Source organism: Gigantopelta aegis, chromosome 3 (genome assembly GCF_016097555.1).
Source record: "Gigantopelta aegis isolate Gae_Host chromosome 3, Gae_host_genome, whole genome shotgun sequence".
Taxonomy (NCBI): Eukaryota; Metazoa; Mollusca; class Gastropoda; order Neomphalida; family Peltospiridae; genus Gigantopelta; species Gigantopelta aegis.
The window spans coordinates 50230550-50254743 of NC_054701.1; the positions used below are offsets into that span (position 1 = coordinate 50230550).

At 39.7% G+C, this 24194-nt stretch overlaps 2 protein-coding genes across 3 annotated transcripts; both read right to left on the reverse strand.

Annotated features, from left to right (window-relative positions):
* Positions 1–2127: 2127 nt before the first annotated feature.
* LOC121368694 (ninjurin-2-like) lies at positions 2128–5262 on the reverse strand (the record flags this gene model as incomplete). Its single annotated transcript, XM_041493434.1, has 1 exon — positions 2128–5262. A coding segment is annotated over one exon (492 nt), but the record flags the coding sequence as incomplete, so codon positions are not given.
* An 11984-nt stretch (positions 5263–17246) lies between these two features.
* On the reverse strand, positions 17247–21191 carry LOC121368176. 2 transcript variants are annotated; one of them, XM_041492800.1, is made up of 3 exons: positions 21080–21191; positions 18317–19401; positions 17247–18279 (listed from the first exon to the last, which is right to left on the reverse strand). In XM_041492800.1, exon 2 carries the CDS (start codon positions 19377–19379, stop codon positions 18360–18362), a length of 1020 nt encoding a protein of 339 aa, XP_041348734.1. In that variant the 5' UTR covers positions 19380–19401; positions 21080–21191; the 3' UTR covers positions 17247–18279; positions 18317–18359. The 2 variants fall into 2 exon arrangements, with proteins under 2 accessions (XP_041348734.1, XP_041348733.1); XM_041492799.1 differs by having other exon boundaries at positions 17247–19401.
* Between the last annotated feature and the right edge of the window lie 3003 nt (positions 21192–24194).

Below are 24194 nucleotides of genomic sequence, written 5' to 3' on the forward strand. Positions count from 1 at the left end.
AACTGGACCCAGAACTGTAACTATAATATTACAAAGAACCCTTACTTGAGGATGTGTTACGATCGACAGCACTAATTCCTAATAAACTACATACGCTATTACAAAGAACCCTTACTTGAGGATGTGTTACGATCGACGGCACTAATTGCTAATAAACTACATACGCTATTACAAAGAACCCTTACTTGAGGATGTGTTACGATCGACGGCACTAATTGCTAATAAACTACATACGCTATTACAAAGAACCCTTACTTGAGGATGTGTTACGACCGACGGCACTAATTGCTAATAAACTACATACGCTATTACAAAGAACCCTTACTTGAGGATGTGTTACGACCGACGGCACTAATTGCTAATAAACTACATACGCTATTACAAAGAACCCTTACTTGAGGATGTGTTACGACCGACGGCACTAATTCCTAATAAACTACATACGCTATTACAAAGAACCCTTACTTGAGGATGTGTTACGATCGACGGCACTAATTCCTAATAAACTACATACGCTATTACAAAGAACCCTTACTTGAGGATGTGTTACGATCGACGGCACTAATTCCTAATAAACTACATACGCTATTACAAAGAACCCTTACTTGAGGATGTGTTACGACCGACGGCACTAATTGCTAATAAACTACATACGCTATTACAAAGAACCCTTACTTGAGGATGTGTTACGATCGACGGCACTAATTGCTAATAAACTACATACGCTATTACAAAGAACCCTTACTTGAGGATGTGTTACGATCGACGGCACTAATTCCTAATAAACTACATACGCTATTACAAAGAACCCTTACTTGAGGATGTGTTACGATCGACGGCACTAATTGCTAATAAACTACATACGCTATTACAAAGAACCCTTACTTGAGGATGTGTTACGACCGACAGCACTAATTCCTAATAAACTACATACGCTATTACAAAGAACCCTTACTTGAGGATGTGTTATGATCGACAGCACTAATTCCTAATAAACTATATACCACACCATGTTTTTGCTTATTAGATATGAATCACGTAAATCCCTGAAATGAAAACATGAAAACTCTGGTAGTTGATGATCTGTTGGTATATATAAATAACCGGCATAATAAGCATTTTAAAAATTGCCTTTATAGATACAAAATTACAAATTTCATCAGGCTGTAGGAGATCGATTTCCACTGAATGAATTATTACACCTGTCCCCTTTCTTTGTGTTCTGTTAATCAAGATATATTTGGTAGACGAAATGTGATGGAATCATTTTAATTCCATCCTGAACTAACATGAACTTTTTTAAGAGATTCAGAATTTTACTTTATATTTTAATTTATTTACCAGTGATACACTGTTTTAATTTAATTTTCGCAATTTTATATCAGTGTCATAATTAGTTTTTTGTATGTACACATGTACTTACTTACCTTTGATATTTGATGGTGGTGTTGAGCATGCATTGATTGATTCATTCATTGATATATTGATTGATTGATTGATTCATTATTGCATTACATCTTTCATTTGTGATCACATTTGTAGTACCAGAGTCTGTTTCAAACTGCCTGGGTAAACTGTTTTTGTGTGAACATTACATTGTCAATATGCACATTTTTCATCAACAAACTACAACCTTTTAATTTTTATTATGCCTGTTATTTATACATACGGTTATCATAATGCTAATACAGTTTTCAAGTTTTCATTTCTGGGGAGAGGAATATAGGTTTCGTTTCCATCCTGTCTGGCTGTCTGTCTGTCCCACATTGTTTTCAGGACTTTTTTTTTTTCCGCAATGCTTCAAAATATTGAGCTTTATCATGGACAGTTACAGACCAAGTTTGACTTTCATGGGACTTTACTCATTTTGACAGAGAGCGGGATGTAGCCCAGTGGTAAAACGATATCTTGATGGACAGTCGGTTTAGGATCAATCCCAGTCGGTGGCCCCATTGGGCTATTTTTCGTTCCAGCCAGTGCTCCACACAACTGGTGTAACAAAGGCCATAGTATGTACTATCCTGTCTGTGGGATGGTGCACATAAAAGATCCCTTGCTGCTAATCGAAAAGAGTAGCACATGAAGTGGCGACAGTGGGTTTCCTCTCTCAATATCTGTGTGGTCCTTAACCATATGTCTGACACCATATAACCGTAAATAAAATGTGTTGAGTGCATTGTTAAATAAAGCATTTCCTTCTTCCTTCCATTTTGACATGGCCAGATTTAATTTGACTTTTAGGGGAATTTATTCAAGGGCCATAACTCTGTCAAATATGGAATTTATCCATGTGTGACAGTTATAGCCCTTGAACTTAGGGACCCAGTAGGGGACTTATATTGCTTTAGTAGTACTCCCAGAATGCTAGTTAATTATTTTCTTTAAGAGGTTTTCAACTTTTGGTTTGCTGGTGCAATATTATGAATTGTGATAAATTTGTGAGTATAGATTGTACATGTAGTCACAATACAAAAACCTGTATATGGCTATTATGGGCACTGCGATCAGAACTTGATACATTTATAGTTGTTAGTGGACTAACATTTGGGCCCAAATTTCATTTCCCTGTCACTACTGATATCCAGATACATGTCCTTGAACTTTGACCTTGTTAGAATCACTTCCCATTTTCAAATTACATTCACACTTTTACAGAACTAGTACACAAAAAATGTTCTAAAGCTGCAATCTAGCATAGTTTTAATATTGAAGCATTATAAGAAATTATTCAGATAATATTTTCTCTTGTGATATGCCATTCTTCTAGTTAGGTATCCATCTCTTTTCTATAACACAGTAAAAAAATACAAATTGAATGATGCCAAAAATGATGAAATTACTTTATTTGAAGGATAAATGTTATTATAAATATTCTCTCAACAAGTTGTTAAAGGAATCGATATTGCATGCCTCCATGTATGTACAAATACATATGTGACACACAACATCACAACCCTAGCAACTTAATATGTATTCAGTAAAAAGTAAAACAAGGGTGCCATTATGTAGCAGACATAGTTCAAGGCTAACACATTCTGTTACCGGTATATTTTTATTTAATCAGCGGATGGAGTGTTCCAAAAGACTGTCTTAGCCACTGATAATGGGCTGCTTTTTCTGTTCACTAGCTACTGAAATTCACAAAACACATGTTTCTGAATGCACACTCATTTTACCAATACATCTTGTATATTTTCTGTAATAATGTGCTGATTTGTCTCTACGATAACTTAAACATGACACCTTTTCCTTATACTAATTTGCTAAGTTTTTCATTGAAAATAATTACAGTTCCGGTACAGTAGGAGTTGGTAGGTATTACATGGTCAATGTTTAACCCATTTTGTCTTGGAATTCATAGAACAAACAAAGCTGAAAATATTGAACACAAGGCCATGAAGCACAAATATTTAATTACAAATGTTAGCTTTTGTACTAGCACATTATATACATGCAGTGTTTGTAACAATATTTAGAAAAGTAACTATATGGCTACGGTCTCCATACACAGTTCACTTTTGGGTGAGAGTTAGTTATCACGGTCGACTGTAGTTCCTAATTATGATACATGTTGTGGTTCACATGTTCACTTCTAGTAATTGGGAAAGAATTGAAATGATTAGTGTTTCTCAATGCTGAGTCATCTGGTTAGATTTTGCCCAAGTTATTTTGTAATATTGTTGATTGACTTTTTGGGACATGGGATGGCAGAACAGATGGCCAGGGTGAATCGGATCCTGCATCACCTGTATGGACAGATACTACATCCATATGGGGTCATATAACAATCCAACTTAGAGCTGATTGTTCTCAATTTTGGAGTGAAAATAAATGCAGATATATCTTAGCAATGGTATATATGGTTAGTAAATGTACCAACAAGAACCTGTTCTATTAACAGTCTTCATCAGAAAATGTGCATTTTAACATGGATTTCAGTGACTGATGACACCTGTGTTGTGAGACCTAAGAAAACCCCATTGTAATTTAATAACCATCGTGCAACTGTCCCACAAAAGCACTGGCTTGCATCTCGCTATATTTAATCTGAGACTGGTTTTTACAACCATTATTAATGTAAAAATTAACAAAAATAATGTAACCACTGAATACAGTGATTTTGAACCTTTTCAATCAATTTCTATGCTACCTAGAGTGAAATTTAGATCAATACAATAGACTGCTGTCTGACATGTAATGGGTCATAGAATTGATCCCCATCTGTGCATTAATTTATTTCCCATTCCATCCATTGCTTTATTATTGGTATATCAATGGTCAATGGTTTGTGCTGCCCTGTCTGAACTAGCTCCACCAGCAAACGTCATCAATGTTTTTTGTTGTTGTTTTTTTTAATGTTTTTTTTAAAAATTAATATTAACACTGAAAGAAGAGTAGTGTTTTGTAGAATGTCAACTCCAGGCAGTATTACCTGTTTAAACGTTGGTAATAAACTGATAAATAAAATCAGGTCATCTGTCATGTTTTAAACAATTTTAACTTGCTCATTCAGACAAGTTAGTTTCAACTGCATGTGTCTCATAAGTAGTCACTAAGTTTGTGCAGAATGTTTTACTATATACTAAAAATCGCACAGAAGTTGTCCAAAACATTTTTTTTTAATGAAAAATAAACATAAATTTCATGGAAAGAAAGAAAGAATGAAAAAAAAAGAAAACAAAAGAAAGAAAAGAGAAAAAAAATAAGTCCCGAACAGTAGCAACTTGAGCATGAAACGTCAGTTGGACTACACTGCTGCCACATTCTGTATCAAGCCTGTGGTGTTGTCTCGGCCATGTCGGTATTGGACGCCCAGCTCACCTGTTCCAGCACAGTCTTTGAAACCTGTTCAAGCGTCTGGGTGACTGGCTCCGCAATAGTGACGTCCTGCCCAGAGAACTTGATCCCGAAAGCAGAGATAAAGACGTTGACCACCGTGATAAACAGAATGAGGGCAACCGTGGCATTGTTCATGATGTTGGCGCGCCGCTGCTCGCGTTCAGTCTTCGCCTCCATGTTTCCCAGGATGATGATGAGGATGCCCACACAGACCTGGATCCCCACGGAGAGCCCAATGAGCACGAGGACGGGGACGAACAGGAAGTCCCGCTTGTCCTCGGGTGTCTGGATCAAGGCCTTCAGCTGGGATCCGTTGGCCAATAGCAGGGCCAAGTCCAGCAGGCCTTGAGCAATCGTTTTTCTCGTGGCGTATCCGCGGTGAGCATAGCCGGCAGGAAGCGCCTGCAAGTATTCAAAGACATTAAAAAACCCCCCAGTTTCTTAATATACAGACAAACCATATATTATTGTTAAAAATTTAGTATCCTTAGAATGAAGTCCGGTCCCCCCCCCCCCCCCCACGGTTTATAAATATTTATGTATTTTTATCGTGTAGCTTTTGTTTTTCACCCCCCCCCCCCCCCCAATCTTGTTTTGTTTAATGACATCACTAAAGCACATTGATTGTAATAATCATCGGTTATTGGATGTCAAACTGGGTAATTCTGACATATAGACTTAGAGAGGAAACCCGCTACATAGTAGAAAGGGATCTTTTATATTCACCATACCCACAGACATCAGTACCACGGCCTTTAATATACCAGTCATGTTGCACTGGCTGCAACAAGTAAAACACACGCACACACACACAACCAAATAAAAAACAAAACCAATACAAAACCAAAAACACAAAAGAAACAAAAACAACTTTCGCTGCCGAAATCCGACCAAAACGTATTTATAACGCATAATGTTATCTCGATTTAACAATTACTAAATTTGTTTTTTTTCTTCAACAAAGGTTACTTTCATGGTAAACAGCGGTATTTTAATTCGTTGATAAAACCTACATGAGTATTGCAGATTGAACTCTCGCACACTATTGGATTCGTCTCTGAAATCGTTTGTATATGGTTGGAGTGATTACCATCCTTTTCTTTTGACAAAAAAACCCAAACAAAAACAAACAACAAAAAATAGCAAACAAACAAAAACATACCCCCCCCCCCCCCCCACACACACACACACACACACCACACATTTGTGGGACAAAGCAAATCAAGTATGCATATTTGCTATTTAAATATTTGGACTTCTTTTGGGGAATTTTTTGTCATCATTTTATACTGGCAGACGATCACAGAGCTAAGAGATACGAACCAAAGGTACAGTATATAATTATGGATTCAAGAAAATAAACAATGACGCTTGGATGTAAACTCTCACGCATGGTCACAACCCTGTGGTCACAGCTTACACGCTTTACCAGTAGGGAATATTACATCCATTTATCCACAGAACAGCACACACCAAGGCCAGTCATCGACCACTGCCAGATTTATAGACTAATGTAAACTAAAGCGTTTTCTGCTGTTAGATAAGAAAACCTATATAGGCGGTGTGCAGGAAACTGCGGGGGAAGGGTCGAGGACTGGAGAGCGAAGTTTCTAGGACGGGTAGGACAATATATTTGAAAAAAGGAAATTCGCTTGGAGCAGGGGAGGTTTTAACCCCCACGACAAGCTCCCTCTCTGCACATAAAGTTTGTTTTGTTTAACAACACCACTAGAGCACATTGATTAATTAATCATCGGCTATTGGATGTCAAACATTTGGTAATTCTGACTCGAAATCATCAGAGGAAACCCGCTCAATTTTTCCATTAGCAGCAAGGAATCTTTTATAAGCACTTTCCCCACAGATACCGGCCTCGGTGGCGTCGTGGCAGGCCATCGGTCTACAGGCTGGTAGGTACTGGGTTCGGATCCCAGTCGAGGCATGGGATTTTTAATCCAGATACCGACTCCAAACCCTGAGTGAGTGCTCCGCAAGGCTCAATGGGTAGGTGTAAACCACTTGCACCGACCAGTGATCCATAACTGGTTCAACAAAGGCCATGGTTTGTGCTATCCTGCCTGTGGGAAGCGCAAATAAAAGATCCCTTGCTGCCTGTCGTAAAGAAGAGTAGCCTATGTGGCGACAGCGGGTTTCCTCTAAAAACAGTGTCAGAATGACCATATGTTTGACGTCCAATAGCCGATGATAAGATTAAAAATCAATGTGCTCTAGTGGCGTCGTTAAATAAAACAAACTTTACTTTTTACTTTTTCCCCACAGACAGGAAAGCACATACCACGGCTTTTAACAATTTGTGGTGCACTGGTTGGAATGAGAAAAAAACCCCATTCAGTTGAATGGATCCACCGAGGTGGTTCGATCCTGCGACGCAAGCACCTCAAGCGAGCACTCAACCGACTGAGGTAAATCCCATGCCCCCCATCCCCTGCACATGTGCCTGCTATAAAAGAGTAAAATACCAATATCTCAACACATTGTTCCGCCAGCGATGTATCATACAATCGGGTTTCCTATGTCCCAGTCAGTGTCCCACAACTGGACCATGGTGAGTGCTGCCTTGCCTATGGAAAAAGACATATAAAACACCTTTGTTTTAACACCTGGCTGGTGTTTCCTAGGATAGCCTTTGTGGTGGAAACAAGTTTCTTCTCACACTCTCTAAACCAAGTGTCGAAGTAACCACGCGTTAAAAACGAAACAGCTGTAGTTTAAAATATGCTCAGTGCATAGGCGTACGTGCTCAACTATTTTTAGGGAGGCAGGCAGCATTTTGTTCGAATCTTAATAACATTTATTTATATTATCATTACTGCCTAACAACTCATGGGCGTATATGGGGGGGGGGGGGGGGGGGGGTCGATGGGTTCGACCGAACCCCCCCTGAAATCGCTTTTTTTAATAATTTAATATATCTGACATTGATATCTGACATTATTATATTTACTCAACATAGAAATATATGCCCCATATCTCTGCAATCTATTTTGGAACCCCTCTTTTCAAAACTCAACATAGAAATATATGCCCAATATCTCTGCAATCTATTTTGGAGCCCCCCTTTTCAAAATCCTATGTACGCCCATGCAACTATATAGGGTTGCAAACGAATCACTATGCATTTTTACATAGATTACGACTAATAATACGGGTAGATTGATGGAAATAAATGGTGAAAAGGTTTTAGGCCAGCTCATTGTGCTCGAATATCTGTACGCTTTTTGCCCGAATTTGATGATTTGCTACAGCAATAAGGGTGCAGTGGCCGCCGCCCCATCTCGAACGCTTATGGCTCAGTGTTATACAAGATGCCAGTAAGGTTATACTACAAAGTTAAAATAAATTGGTGATTTATAGAAGAAGAGAAACAAACAGAAACAAAACAACAAACAACAAAATAAATAAATAAACAAATAAATAAATACAATAACAAGAACGGAAAAACAAACCCCAACAAAACAAAACAAAAACACAACCAAATAAAAACAACAACTAAAAAACCCAAACCCAAACAAACAAACATAAACAAAAACACTCAAATATTAAACGTTAAAAAAAAAAATGTATAAAGAATTAATGGTATCAGGTTATTGTAGATGTAGATATAATCCAACAACATACGATTATGAATAAGGAATCTACTGATCAATATCGTTAAACAAAACACACTTTAAGGAATCTACTGATGTGAAAGCTGCCAATATTAACAGAAACTAGATTTTGTCAGTGGAATGGTAATTTGTTGAAGATTTTCTACACACACATTACAGATATGACAACACCAGAGTTCTAATTGTCCATTTAAAGTCTTCTATTTGAATAGTGTCTGTATGTTGTTACTTTTTATGCATCTTGCTAATAAACTGTTGGTTTAGTCCACTCAGAATAGAACTGTGGCTGTATGCTAATTTGCCCGGTGTCGATGTAGTTAAGGAATGTGGAATATTTCCTATGTTAAACAGAGGAGAACAACATTACTTGCAAGTGTACATGTATGCTGTTGACATGTTTGTCTACGTTTAGACACGAATTCAACAAAACAAAACAAAACAAAACAACAAAATTCGTTATCTCTTCTTGGTTGATTGTCCGATTACCGAAGTATTTCTCAACATGATAGAGCTTTATATTTAGGTTCTTTGTTAGTGCTGCTATGTCTATGCATTAACTAGCTTATTAAAAAAACCAAAAAAAAAAAAAAAAAAAAAAAATCGTGAGCGTTATCTACCAGAGCTTTAAAAAAACAACGTTCTACAGGTTATTTTGGATTTATATAATCGGATACAAAGACCAGCCTGTAGCCAAGATTTGAAAGTTAAAGTTTGTTTTGTTTAACTACACCACTAGGGCACATTAATTTATTAACCAACGGCTATTGTATATCAAACAGTTTGTAATTTTGACATTATAATCTTACAGAGGATGCCCGCTACATTTTTCCATTAGTAGCAAGGGATCTTTTATATGAACTATCTTACAGACAGGAAAGCACATACCACGGCCTTTGATATATACCAGTCGTGGTGCACTGGCTGGAACGAGAAATAGCACAATAGGCCAGCCAATGGCGATCGATCCCACACCAACCGCGCATCAGGCGGACGCTTTACCACTGGGCTACGTTTCGCCCCAAGAAATGGCCCAATGGACCCGACGATGGGGATCGATCATACACCAACCGCGCATTAGGCGAGTGCTTCACCACTGGGCTACGTCCCGCATCCTCTCCCCCCCCCCCCCAAAAAAAAAAAAAAAAAAAAAATATATATATACTGTCCTGAATTTTCTGTTATTTAACATATTTCCGACCGACAGAGTATTATTAACCGAGACTAGATTTTAAAGCCCAATAAGTTCATAGGTACGAAGAAAATATAATATATAATTTAGGAAGTAACATGAAGCCTGTAATACTAATATTAGAAGTTCTGGAAACACATTGAATATTATATATAGACACTGGTATTCTAAAAGAGAAAATATACTGAATGTATAATTTTACTTGTAAAACAAGGCTCTGTTGGTCAGAATCATCTTACAATGGCACCAAACTAGTTCAAATAATGCAAAATGTCTCAAGTGGTTGTGCGTGTGTGCGTGCGTGCGTGTCTAAATTAAAATATGTATACATAAAAAGAAGTATGCGATATGCGAATAGTGTTGTACTAATTGAATTACCTTCTGTAAATACTACTACTGCTACTGCTACTGCTATTGCTACTGCTACTGCTATTGCTACTGCTACTGCTACTGCTACTGCTACTGCTACTGCTATTGCTACTGCTACTGCTACTGCTACTGCTACTGCTACTGCTACTGCTACTGCTATTGCTACTGCTACTGCTACTGCTACTGCTACTGCTACTGCTACTGCTGCTGCTGCTGCTGCTGCTGCTGCTGCTGCTACTACTACTACTACTGCTAATCATTCTTCTTCTTCTTATTATTATTATTACATTGTTTTTGTTGCTATTGTTAACACATAGTCTCTTCACTGAGCCTTTTAAGACAATGTGGGTTTTTTTAACGTACAATTCAATGTTTAAATACGTTTTTAAAAAAAATTGATGTTCAATATTTTTTTTCAAAAGAGATTTTAAAAATAACTTTTGGAAGGGACATGTGAGATTTATAAACTGATTATTTTTACATGAACATAATTGCTGAGAAGACCACATGGATATATTTATTTTGGAAGAATAACTTTATGATGACAAACCTAAATGGGCCTGTGATAACTGGAAATTTGTATAAACCATTTATGGGTTACGCCAGAACAAATTCAGGTAACCCATTTCTTTTCTGCGCGAACGAAACAATTTGCCAGTGATGGGTTGCTCAAAATTCGACTTGAGCCATGCGACGCGCGAACCAAATGACCGTTCTCTCAACTTTCAGAGAGCTGCCTAGATTAGACGACGCAGAAATCCACAGTGTTTTACATTTACCCCCACCCCTATAATTATTATTATAATAGAAATAATTAAAAATACACCTGTATAACTGCTACGCTTACTGAGAGAGAAATTTTTTTAAAATTAAATTTATTAAAGAACGACTGACATGTTTTAACATATAATAAATGTTAAGTGTTAAAGATTAAAATAAAAGAAGACAAAAAGAAGAAGAAGAAGAAAAAGGAAAGAAAGATAAAAGAATAATTACCCCGGTAAGCTTGGACTTTGTGTTTCGTCTGTCAGTGTTTCCCATGTTCGGCGAGCGGTCGGGAGCCATGCATATCCCGTTTAACTCACTACCATGTATCGACGCTGTGCTGACGGCGATGACGTGCCGAGACCGCGATGGAAAATTTAATTCTGTAAATGCGGATATCGGCTCCGGCGTCTTCAAACACTGGGGTACAAACGAGTGCGGACACACACCGCTCTGTTTACTGTTCTCTGCAAATCTTTGTCCGCCAAACAAACAACACCTTCTAGAACCCATGATATATGCTTGTCCAACTTTTTCAAAATTTTCATATTCATCGGATGAGCAGCGCGATGAAAATAAATTGCCAAATATTTATCCAGACCCATTGTCTTCGTGTGCACAATAAATATTTTCTTTTCCGACGTAATTTGATAAAAATGAACATTGATTGAGTACAAATGTTTTGATTATTTGAATCAGGTTCATAAAAACAATATAGGAATGTGAGGCACAATCTCTAGTGAGGGGTGCGTGCGTGCATGTGTGTTGTGGGGTAGGGGTTAGGAGGGGGTAGGGGTGGAGTATTGGTTGGTGGTTGTGGTGGCGCATAAGACAGATTTTGATTAATTTAAATATAGATTAGGATAACAAAGTACATTTTTGTCCTCATTTGAAAGGGTGCTTCAAAATTATCTCTCTTTCTGTCTGTCTCTCTGTCTGTCTGTCTCCTTTCTCTCTCTCTCTCTCTCTCTCTCTCTCTCTCTCTCTCTCTCTCTCTCTCTCTCTCTCTCTCTCTCTCTCTCTCTCTCTCTCTCTCTCTCTCTCTCTCTCTCTCTCTCTCTCTCTCTTTCTCTCTGTCTGTCTGTCTCTCTCTCTCTCGCTCGCTGTCTCCTGTGTGTGTATGTATATGAGTGTGTGGTGCACGTGTTTTGTAGCTACCACCTACATGAGCAACACCAAATTGCCTCTTTAGTAGCTCGATGCTCATACAGACTAGATGCGGCGCGTCCGGTTAAAAAACATCGAAATATATACCTTAGTTTCAGTAAGAGAGTCTAAACTGGATGCGTGTAATGTGTGCGTCTGTAAAACGTGTGTGCGCCTGCAAAGGGTATGCGGTCAACGTATGCAACTGTACCTCGAGTTGGAATTCATTCATTTTGATTCATACATGCAGTCTTGTCTGTCCATAATGGGGGGTGAGTGGGTGGGTGGGTGTCAGTTGTCAGTGGTTAGTAAAGACAGAAGTCGGTACAGTGGCCTCCCCACCAAGCCGTGTGAGTCCAGTGCTTGCCAGACAAAAGACCGATCAATACTTTCAGTTCATTTATACTGTTTTGTACTTATATTCAGTTGAAGTCCAAACACGCTGTCATAGGCATACACCCAAGCTATCTGGGCTATAGAAAGAAAAGTTTGTTTTGTTTAACGACACCACTAGGGCACATTGATTTATTAATAATCGGCTACTGGATGTCAAACATTTGATAATTTTGACATATAGTCTTAGAGAGGAAACCCGCTACATTTTCCCGTTAGTAAGGCAAGGGATCGTTTATATGCACCATCCCACAGGCAGGATAACACATACCACTGCCTTTGATATGCACTGGCTGGAACGAGAAATAACCCAATGGTCCCACCGACGGGGATCGATCCCAAACCGACCGAGCATCAAGCGAGCGCTTGACCACTGGGCTACCTATCGAAGACAGGGGGCTAGTAATTAGTTGTTAGTAAGAAAGAAGTTGGTGTAATGGCCTTACAGTTACACCTGCCCACCGAGTCGTTAAACTCGCTCTGGGTCGGAACCGGTACCGAGATGCGAACCCAATACCTGCCAACCATACTACGTTGTTGTTTTAAGATAGGTGGCTGCAGGTGAATTTGTTTTCTCGTAGCTGTCAATCAATAGAGTTCACAGCACACTTCGTTCAAATATCTGCTACAGCTGTTGAGCCCAATTTAAATACAGTCGGCAGGGACGGACAGAAAACCAACATGGGCGACTCTCAAATATTTATAGGGCGGCATCCCAGAGGTCTCAGGCTGTAGCCAAGTTATTTAGTGAAGACGCCGTGCGCGGCGTACAACCGAAACACACGATATCACATGGCGTAGGATCGATTCCTGTCGATAGATTCTAGTTGCCGAAATATGTCACGGTATGTGCTGTCCCATGTTGGGACAAGGCGTATAAAGGTATTGTTATCAGCTGGAGGTGGGGTGAGGGGGGGGGGGGGGGTGAAGGGCGTAGGTAAAAAAAAACCCAACCCCACAACAAAAACCCAAATAGCAAATATATGACGTAACTATCATCAATATTGAAGTTTACAAGATTTTTGAGAGTATTGATCCAGGTGGTAATGGAGGTGCACCTAACGTGTTTTACACGTCATATGTACTAATTTAATTTTTCTTTGTTTATTTTTTCTTTAAATGCATGGTATTTGTATTTGAGATAATTTTATTTTACGAATTGTCTACAGCAAGAGGGAATGTAAGGGTTTGGTTGGGATGAAAAAGTAAAGTTTGTTTTATTTAACGACGCCACTAGAGCACATTGATTTTCTATCTTATCATCGGCTATTGGACGTCAAACATATGGTCATTCTGACACTGTTTTTTAGAGGAAACCCGCTGTCACCACATAGGCTACTCTTTTACGACAGGCAGCAAGAGATCTTTTATTTGCGCTTCCCACAGGCAGGATATCACAAACCATGGCCTTTGTTGGACCAGTTATGGATCACTGGTCGGTGCAAGTGGTTTACACCTACCCATTGAGCCTTGCGGAGCACTCACTCAGGGTTTGGAGTCGGTATCTGGATTAAAAATCCCATGCCTCGACTGGGATCCGAACCCAGTACCTACCAGCCTGTAGACCGATGGCCTAACCACGACGCCACCGAGGCCGGTGGTTGGGATGAAATACATTTATAACTGAGGCATCTTCGGTTATAGTGGCCCAGTGGTAAAGCACTCGCTTTATGCACGGTCGGTTTGGGATCGATCCCCGTCGGTGGGCCCATTAAGTTATTTCTCGTTCCAGCCAATGTACCATGACTGGTATATCAAAGGCCGTGGTATGTGCTATCCTGTATGTGGGATGGTGCATATAAAAGATCCCTGGCTGCTAATCGAAAAAGAGAAGCCCATGAAGTGGCGACAGAGGGTTTCCTCTCTCAATATCTGCGTGGTTCTTAACCATATATCTGACTCCAAATAACCGTAAATAAAATGTGCTGAGTGCGTCGTTAAATAAAACATTTCCTTCGTTCCTCTAAGACTATATGTCAAAATTACCAAACGTTTGACATCCAATAGCTGATGATTAGTAAATCAATGTGCTCTAGTGGTGTTGTTAAACAAAACAACCGTCTTAGACGGAAAGTATTGAAACGCAGTCTGTTTGTGGTCGGGGCTTCAGTTATTTTTTCCAGGGGAAACGACTCTTATTGGTTTAATCAAAATCGTTTGGGTTGACCATCATTTCTGCAACCGACTACAGCCGGTTTAGTAACTAGTACAGAGGCAGGGCGAGTTTTGCCTCTTCGCCGTGATCAGATGATCCAGAGTCACAAAGATGATACCCCCCCCAAAAAAAAACAAAAAAACAACAACAAAACAACCCAACACCCCCCCCCCCCCCCCCCAGCACACACCAAGGCCAGTCATCGACCGCTGCCAGATTTATAGACTAATGTAAACTAAAGCGTTGTTTGTATTAGATAAGAAAACCTATACAGGCGGTGTGCAGGAAACATGATGGGGAGGGGGAGGACTGGATAGATAGATAGAGAGAGAGAGAGAGAGAGAGAGAGAGAGAGAGAGAGAGAGAGAGAGAGAGAGAGAGAGAGCGAGAGAGAGAGAGAGGAAGAATAAAAAAAGAAGAAATGTTTAGGGTACCAACCGATCTGATATAATAATGACTTTATAGTTATACCACTAACTACAATAATTAGCTTTGTTAAAACATGCGTGCATCTGAAAACTATCTTGCTCCTAATTAGCAAAAGTCTAGGCTATGTAGCGGCAGTGGGGTTCCCACATACACTGTATATTCAAAGGTGTCTGGCTGTAATGTCTTACAGACATACTGCAGTGTGTGATGGCGGGCATCGCTTTACAATCACTAGTTTACTTACATTTCATTTTCATTTCAACTTATTTCGTGCTTATATCCGATTAAGGTTCAAACACGACGTCCTGGGCACACACCTCAGCTATATGGGCTGTCTGTCCAGGACAGTTTGGTTAGTTGTTAGTGAGAGAGAAGAGGGTGTCGTGGTCTTTAGGTCAGGTCAGGTCAGACGGTTTTACGTGCACAGTCAGAGCAGGCTGTTGTTGAAAAGGGATCGCCTCTATGCTGGCAGGTGCAAGAGAACACAAGCAGCCCGGCCGGAGCTGGTAACAGGCGGAGGGTTGGTTTTGGTGCTATGGATTTTCGAATATCCCGTAGGATTAAAGCCAAAAGGAAAGGAAGGAAATGTTTTATTTAACGACGCACTCAACACATTTCATTCACGATTATATGGCGTCGGACATATAGTTAAGGACCACACAGATATTGAGAGAGGAAACCCGCTGCCGCCACGCAATGGGCTACTCTTTCCGATTAGCAGCAAGGGATCTTTTATATGCACCATCCCAGACAGGATAGCACATACCACGGCCTTTGATGTACCAGTCGTGGTGCACTGGCTGGAGCGAAAAATAGCCTAATGGGCCCACTGACGGGGATCGATCCCAAACCGACCGCAAAGGGTGCGCAGCTTGAATGAAGGAAATCGGGCGCATTTTTTTAACGTAGAGCTACATATGTTTTGAACTTAGTATGCCGAGAGTAGCTCGTTATTGGGACCTAGTAGGTAATGAGGTGTCTCTCTAGGTTGCTCATAGGGCCCTTGGAAGGGCCTGATCTGTTCAGACAGACCCATTAAGTCGTTAAAACTCGCTCTAGGTGGGAGCCGGTACCGGGCTGCGAACCCTGTACCTACCAGCTTTATGTCCGATGGCTTAACCACGACACCACCGAGGCATTTACTAACATTGATCTTTGCTAAAAAACAAAAAGAAAAGAAAAAAAAAGCCCAAACAAAAAACCCCAACAAAAACACCAAAAATACCACAAAACAAAACAAGTCTATAATAATTTAATGCGATTGCACAATTCCCATCGTATACATATATATTTGCTCTACGGTGTATTGTGTACGTGGCAGAATATAACAAGTTATAACAATAACATCACAGTGCATTTGCTGAGTGCAATAATAAAAATGGACAATTACTACGAAGACATTTGGACAACATAAATGGAAAAGCGAACATTTTACTTCCATAATTAAAAGCATATGTTATACGGAAATTTGCGTTAATTTTGAAGCACAAAACATGAATGCAGTCAGTAAACACTCTTTGCCTAATCAATAAAGCAAAACCATTACTAATTTGTTTTATCATAATGTTAATCTTAAAAAAAAAGTGGAAGTTGAAATTTCTGAAACTAAAATGTGTTTTATTTTAAACAATTTTTTTTCGGTTACTTTAAGGATAATCAATCGGTCTTGATATCACGGATTTTAACTGGCTTAAACACATCAGTCGACATTTCCTAAGTTTGTGACAAGTGATTTGTTTTTTTATTTCTTACCGCGAACACGTCACATCCCATTCCATCTGCCAACAAGACGCACTCAGAAATGGACCATTTCATTTCAACTTAGTTTTGTGCTTATATCCAATTAAGGTTCAATCACGCTGTCCTGGGAACACACACCTCAGTTATATGGGCTGTCTGTCCAAGACATTGGGTTAGTTGTTAGTGATTAGTGAGAGAGAAGAGGGGTAGTGGTTGTACACCTACCCATTGAGTCGTTAAAACTCGCTCTGGGTGGGAGCCGGTACCGGGATGTGAACCTAGTACCTGCCAGCCTTATGTCCGATGACTTAACCACGACTGCACCGAGGCCGGTCACATGTACCCGACATCTCATTGATCTTTATGCATGGTTCCATAGCACGGCTGGTATCTAATCATGCATAACACATCGTTATGAAGTGATCATATTTGAGGATTTGTTAGGGTTTTGATTTCTACCGCTTCGGATGATAGGTACTAGTAAATATAACACAATTATGCATTATTTAGAAAGGTGTTTCGGGAAAAGAGGAATGTAATACACTATAAAACATCAAGTGGTCTCAAATAAAAGGAACGCCAAGATATTGTCAAAAAGCATGAAACATTTTAATAATTTTCCGATCCAGGTGTTATTTCGTGTCAGCCAAGCGTAATATTTCACTATACATTTGTATCGGATACAGGGTAACGGTGTGTCGATTATGTATCCCTTCTCATTAAAAGACAACAACATAGTTTGCAACAAAATAGTCATGAAAAAAAAAGTAAGAAAAAAAAAGTACTATAAATAAAAATTGTTAAGCCACAGCTCACTCGATATGCGTGGGAGTGCCATGCATGGTCCGGTCTACACCAGTTGTCAACAGTGAATGATAAGATTCCCTCACGTATACATGTATATTGTACTCCCAAGGATATTCAGCAAACTAACGCATAATACTTTTCATCTATGGTATTGTATTGTTCGAGACTATTTCGTGGCACACTTCGTTGTAGACGTTTAATGAGAACGGACACATAATCTACATACCATTACCGTGCCTCGCACTCATGTCACGTTTGGATGGCATTGAATTAACACTCGGATCGAACAAAAAACCCAAATCATCCAAATATCCCAGGTTTTTTGACATCTTGAGGTTCCACCTACGTGAAACCATTTGCTGATATAAATGTAAGCTTGTTTTATAGCGTACTGGGTTTTCCTTTTCTACAAACATGTTTTAGATGATGCATAAGTGGATTATTTGTACGAAGAACGATCGTCCGATTTGGCAGGAATCAGCCGCCATATTCACAACCAGACGATCTCTCATATTATGTTTTCTTTGCATATGTTATGCTTGATTAGATTACCAGCCGTGCGTTGGTATTAAGCATTACATAACTGTCAGATATATTCCAATAACTGATTCTGTGCAGACAACTCATCTTGAATATCATTTTAAAATGTATATGTGATGATACATAATGGACACCAGAATACTGAAACGTTTTCACATTTTCTATTTCATCCATGCTGTTTATAGATTGTTCAAGCACAAATGTAAGAAATACCATCTTGGTTCTTGTTCAGTTTTTATATTAAAGTTTTAATTTTAATTACTGAAAATAATGTAATTGTCCACAGGACTGACCAGTTAAACCGACTGGAGGCTGGTCAGGTGTCGATCCACATTTCAGCGAACGGGGGGTGACGAATTTAAATCTCGTGGAAAGAGTCTTCTTGGCCCTGCAAGTCGGCATCATGATGATCCAGCTGCATGTGAGTCCTCGCTGGTCTCGACCGGAAATTACGTACGATTGGGAAAATGGCGTCAGTGAACTGTGAGTTGAGAAGCCACATGCAGGGCTGGATCCCGGACTTGGCGAACAGGAGCCACTCAAAGATGGTCATCACCGGCAGGATCCACGACATGCAGTTGAACGAGGCACAGCTCCCCAGTGACACGCTCACCAGAGTGCTGAAGTACGGAAGAGGCATCACCAGACTGACCACGTTGGCGATACCCAGCACAGGAAGCGAGATGACCGGTGGAGGTTCTGGGCTATTTAGCTCTTCGTGAGGAATGGGCGTCGGCCTGAACGCGCGTACACCGACCAGCGTGACGTAGAGTATGACGGTGACCGCGGCAGGGGCGAAGTAAACCATCATGGCTGTCGCCACCGCACCCAAATAATCCATCGAAGACAGACAGACGTCTTTGGTTTCGATAAGAACCTTTATCTTCTGTGACCTGAAGTTCTGCAGCATGAAAAAGAGGCAGATGAGATAGAACCAGAGGAGAGCCAGCAGCAGTATGGTGAGGAAGTTCTTCACGAACGAGCGCACGTTGAGACGGCAGCAGGCGGCACACAACTGGTAGAAGTTCACCAGTCCTATACAGTGGGTGCTGAGAAAGCTCACCGGGTGGAAGAACGTGTTCCACCAGAACAGACTGTCGCAGCTGTGCGTCCACACCTGCTTCAAGAAGAAGTCTGCCGTGAGAGGACAGTAAAACAAGCCCACCGCCAGGTCGGCCAGAGCAATGTGCAGTACGAAGATGATCTGACGCTGGTGTCGCAGAGGTTTGTTCGTCAGGAGAATGGCGATGAGCAGAACGTTGGTCAGGGTGATCCAGATACAGAACAGACTGGCCACGGCCGCCGTCACGCCCTGAGAGCCCCAGGGGCGGAAGTAGGGAGTAGAAAAATTACCTAAGATCCTTGCATGGTCTTTCATAATGTAGGTTTAGTTGTATAATCTGAAAAAAAGAGAGAAGATAAAATGTCACTTTATTGTATTTGGCAGCTGTTCTACACGTCTCATAATAAAAATCATTGATCACTACATGTGCACTTATTGCAGTTGTAAGTGTGTTTTGCAGATATTATTATCTTGATATTTAGTACAAGACACCTAAAGCAACCACCAAAAAATGCATAATAACATTCACATTTACGAATTCCCATGCGCATAACCACATTACAACTGTGGCATATTCAGAAGTACTCGCGTAGCCTTGTGTGTGTGTGTGTGTATGTGTGTGTGTATGTGTATATGTATGTATGTGGGTGGGGAGTGAGGGCCATGTCACCCAAATCACACCTTCCCCCCCCCCCCCAATCATCTTTTATACTTTGTAACCCCGTAATACGATTATTAGCCAATGTAGGTGCTCCCTTCCCCATGTGATATAACAGAACACAATAGTACCAATGAAAGTGGTCGCGAAAGTTCGCTCTCCTGAACATGTTACAGATGTATGCGATGTTTGTTTTTATAAGACATGGGATGGGAATGATCATAGGTGTTTTCGAGACTTTGGATCTACCAGGGCTGGGGCCAATTTAACCATACCAAAATAAGTACAATGAAGAAAAAACCTACAAAATAACTTTGAAATTCACAAATAAATGTAATAAACGATCCCTACTTCAACACAATCAAACATATTTGCCGTCAGCTAACGCTGTTTTCAGCATATCGATTTGCATGAGCAACTATAAATAGGATGCTTCTGCACGGATTACAGTATACTTATTATTAAAGCACAATCTAAAATAATATATCATATCATTCATCCATCCATCCATCCATCTTAAATAGACACAAAAGGTTCTACACATATAACACCGGCCTCGGCGGTGTCGTGGTTAAGCCATCGAACATAAGGCTGGTAGGTACAGGATTCGCATCCCGGTACCGGCTCCCACTCAGAGCGAGTTTTAACGACTCAGTGGGTAGGTGTAAGGCCATTACACTCTCTTCTTTCTCATTAACATCTAACGAACAGTTAACCTACTGTCCTTGACAGACAGGCCAGATAGCTGAGGTGTGTGCCCAGGACAGCATTCTTGAACTTTAATTGGATATAAACACGAAAATAGGTTGAGAAAAATACACATATAACGTACTGGTCGTAGCTTTTGAGTATAAAACACTTGTAACCTTTAAAGCTGTCTGTTTTATTAATACATTTAAATCAATGTGTTAACTCGGGACAATAACAAGAAGGCATCTCAAGACAGATGGCCGTTTAATAGATCTATGGGGCCACTTTACTATTTTAGCACGACTGTAATACCGAATTATTTCACCTCACAAATATGCTAATTTGTAGAACATCCATAACATACAACATTTAACGAGCAGTGTTATTTTCAAGATGGTGGACGTTTGGCAGATGCCTAGGGTGGTATCTTATAAACAGCACCTGTTAACACGTTGTACTAGTAAACAGAAACAAGAAATGGCTCCAAAGCGTTATATTTTGCAGGAGCCTGTTGCACGAATATCGATCCTTGCTTCGATGTCGACTCGATTACGTAGACATTTTCGTCGATATTCCACTAATCTCGCAACAATACTAAACATTCCTTCCAGTATGTTCCCCACGCCAAGGAAATACAAAAATATACACGCAAAATAGGTGTTCTTACGTGAACAAACACGGACCATTTGTTATCGGTCGCGCATCGCTGTCCTTCCGTTTAAACATCATCAGCAAACCGATTGTTCCTTCTTGGATCCCATCATGGCGGCCTGCTTGTCACGTGACAATAATACATTAGTCTCCATTATATTTTACTTCTGCAAACTAATCAGTTTGAAACCAAGCTTTATGACACTGATGCTGTGTATTAAAAAACCGAAACAATAAACATTTCCTATAGGCCTATATTATTTAACCTATTAATATATTCTGCACCTTGTGTATTCTATTGTTTAAACCCAGGCCAGTGTATTTTATTATATATTATTCTTCTCTTTATATTATATCTTGTGTGTTATTGCCAAGATTTCTGCCGCGAATTAGATTAGAATCCATTCAGACATGTGTGCAGAAAATTATATATGGTGTGTGTGTATGCGTGTGCGTATGTGTCTGTGTGTGTCTGTGCGTGTGCGTGTCTGTGTGTGTGTCTTGTCTGGCGAACGAAGTTTCTAGGGGTATCGAGTCATGCTCGATCGGAAAATATACTGTATATAAAACAAATTGCTTTGAGTAGGGGTTTTCAACCCCTAATCCCCACCCCCAGCCCTGCGCACGCGCTTGTCAAGGCGCACATGCCTGAACCTTAACTGAATATTGGCATGACAAAGAATGTACATAAACACGAATTAGGTTCATCTTAAATTTAAATGAACTGAAATTTCTCTTGAAAAAAACAACAACACCTATTTTTAAATTACAACCGTATACACACCGACAGGCACGGCGGAGCAGGGGAGGGTTTTACCCCCCAATAATTCTGAATCAAAAATATTATTGGTGGTAAATCTTAAGGCAGAGATGTATTTAATTGTAGAATGCAGGCAATTGCATTTCAGAACATCTAGTTTTCAAAAATATTTACGGGGAAGCATACCCCCAGAACCCCCTAGAAACTTTGCTTTGAGCTCGATCTCAGTCAGCCCCCCCCCCCCCCCCCCCCCCCCCCCCCCCCCCCCCAGTGTCTACTTGCTTCCGCTGTGCCTGGCCAAGAATAAAGAAATAACAACGACATAATTAAATCCCAGCTAGTGTTCGGTATTCGGTCTGAAAATGGCATTCGAATATTCGATGGAAATGACTAGCGATTCGAATAACCAACTAACCAATAACTGACCCATCAAACTAACGGGTTTTTAGTATAGTTTGAATTGTGTAATGAAGTTTTAATAACCATCAAAAAGTAAGTTACGACAGAAAACAAATACAATTAAAAAATGCGGTAGTGACTGGTAGCTATGTATATATTTTGACTTCTCGTCTGAAATGTAAATATTAAAATATGAAAAACACTGAAACAGTACGCTATTTCCGAAAATAAATATGCGGCAATAACGTATACAGGAAACCACCAGATTAGTTCATGTTGTTATTATTTATTTATTATTATCGTTTTTTCTTGTGTGTGTGTGTGTTGTTTTGTGTTTTGGTCAGAACATGTAGCATTCTGACAGTGCTTAGCTTTATAAGATTTCGAGACGTGCTTTTAAACTGTCGACTGATCGGATTTGGATGGATTTATTTAACAAGACTCCGACACATTCCAATATGTAACAAGAGGACAGTGCAAACACGTACATGGTTATCAATAACATACATGACAAGAACACACATCAACACAGAATATATATAGTTAACAATGAAGACCGGGTTGGTAATCAAAGAAGCTAAAAGGGCAAAGAAGAAACATTAATTCACGTGTTCACTTGACTAGATTTTTAAAAAATAAATAAAGCTAGTTTTTTTTCTTTCAATAATAGCGCATTACGCAAAAACAGTATAACTTTAAGTTTAAACACAGCAGGATTAGTTCTATATTTTTAATATACACTATATACTGTCTTCTAATGCTTTCAATATTTTGATTTTTAACAATTGAATAAATAATTGAATTAATCTCCAATATCGGTATCACAAAGTATACATAGCGTATTTTCTTTAGGATTGGTAAACCATCTACCTCTTTTTAGTGGTAATCTTAATATTGACCGGCCTCGGTGGCGTCGTGGCAGGCCATCGGTCTACAGGCTGGTAGGTGCTGGGTTCGGATCCCAGTCGAGGCATGGAATTTTTAATCCAGATACCGACTCCAAACCCTGAGTGAGTGCTCCGCAAGGCTCAATGGGTAGGTGTAAACCACTTGCACCGACCAGTGATCCATAACTGGTTCAACAAAGGCCATGGTTTGTGCTATCCTGCCTGTGGGAAGCGCAAATAAAAGATCCCTTGCTGCCTGTCGTAAAAGAGTAGCCTATGTGGTGACAGCGGGTTTCCTCTAAAAAAATCTGTGTGGTCCTTAACCATATGTCTGACGCCATATAACCGTAAATAAAATGTGTTGAGTGCGTCGTTAAATAAAACACTTCTTTCTTTTCTTTTCTTAATATTGACGTACTCAGTTTAGTTATCCAATATCTATTTTGGTACGATAATCTCGACAAACAGGTTTGGAATTAAAATTTCGTTTTGAATAATGTATAAAACTGGCCCTTAGAAGAGTGTGTAATATCCGATAATTTGCGAAAAATCACTTTGTGTTTTAAAGGGACACACCCTAGTTAAGGCTATTTGTTAACCATTACGGCGTTGTTTTTCGCTATTAAACCCCATTTTTCACAAATAAAATTGCACTTTACTTACATTTTATTATTTAGAATACACATTTCGATTCACCTGAAGTGCTTTTTGGTAATCCTGATGTTTGTAAAACCACGAAATGCATTTTTTGCATTTTTTCACAAGACGTGCTGTCGAGAAAAAACCGTTAAGCAAGCGAGGTCCAATCTATTTTTAGAGGGAATCTTCCTGTGTAAACGTCATAGATGTTGATATACCACGTGACCGTTATCATTTTGGTTCGGTTTGTTTTCTCGTGCACGGTTCGCGCAATCAACATCCGATTTGTTGTTGTTCATTTGTGAGATTTTTCTTCACAGTTCGTGAACATTTTCAGTAACAATAAAGTTCAAACAAGTAAGTGTCTCAATACAAAACGTTACAAACCCTTAAAACCAATAATTTTGCTAAGTCTTACGATATCTGGAGAGGGGATACAACCAGGA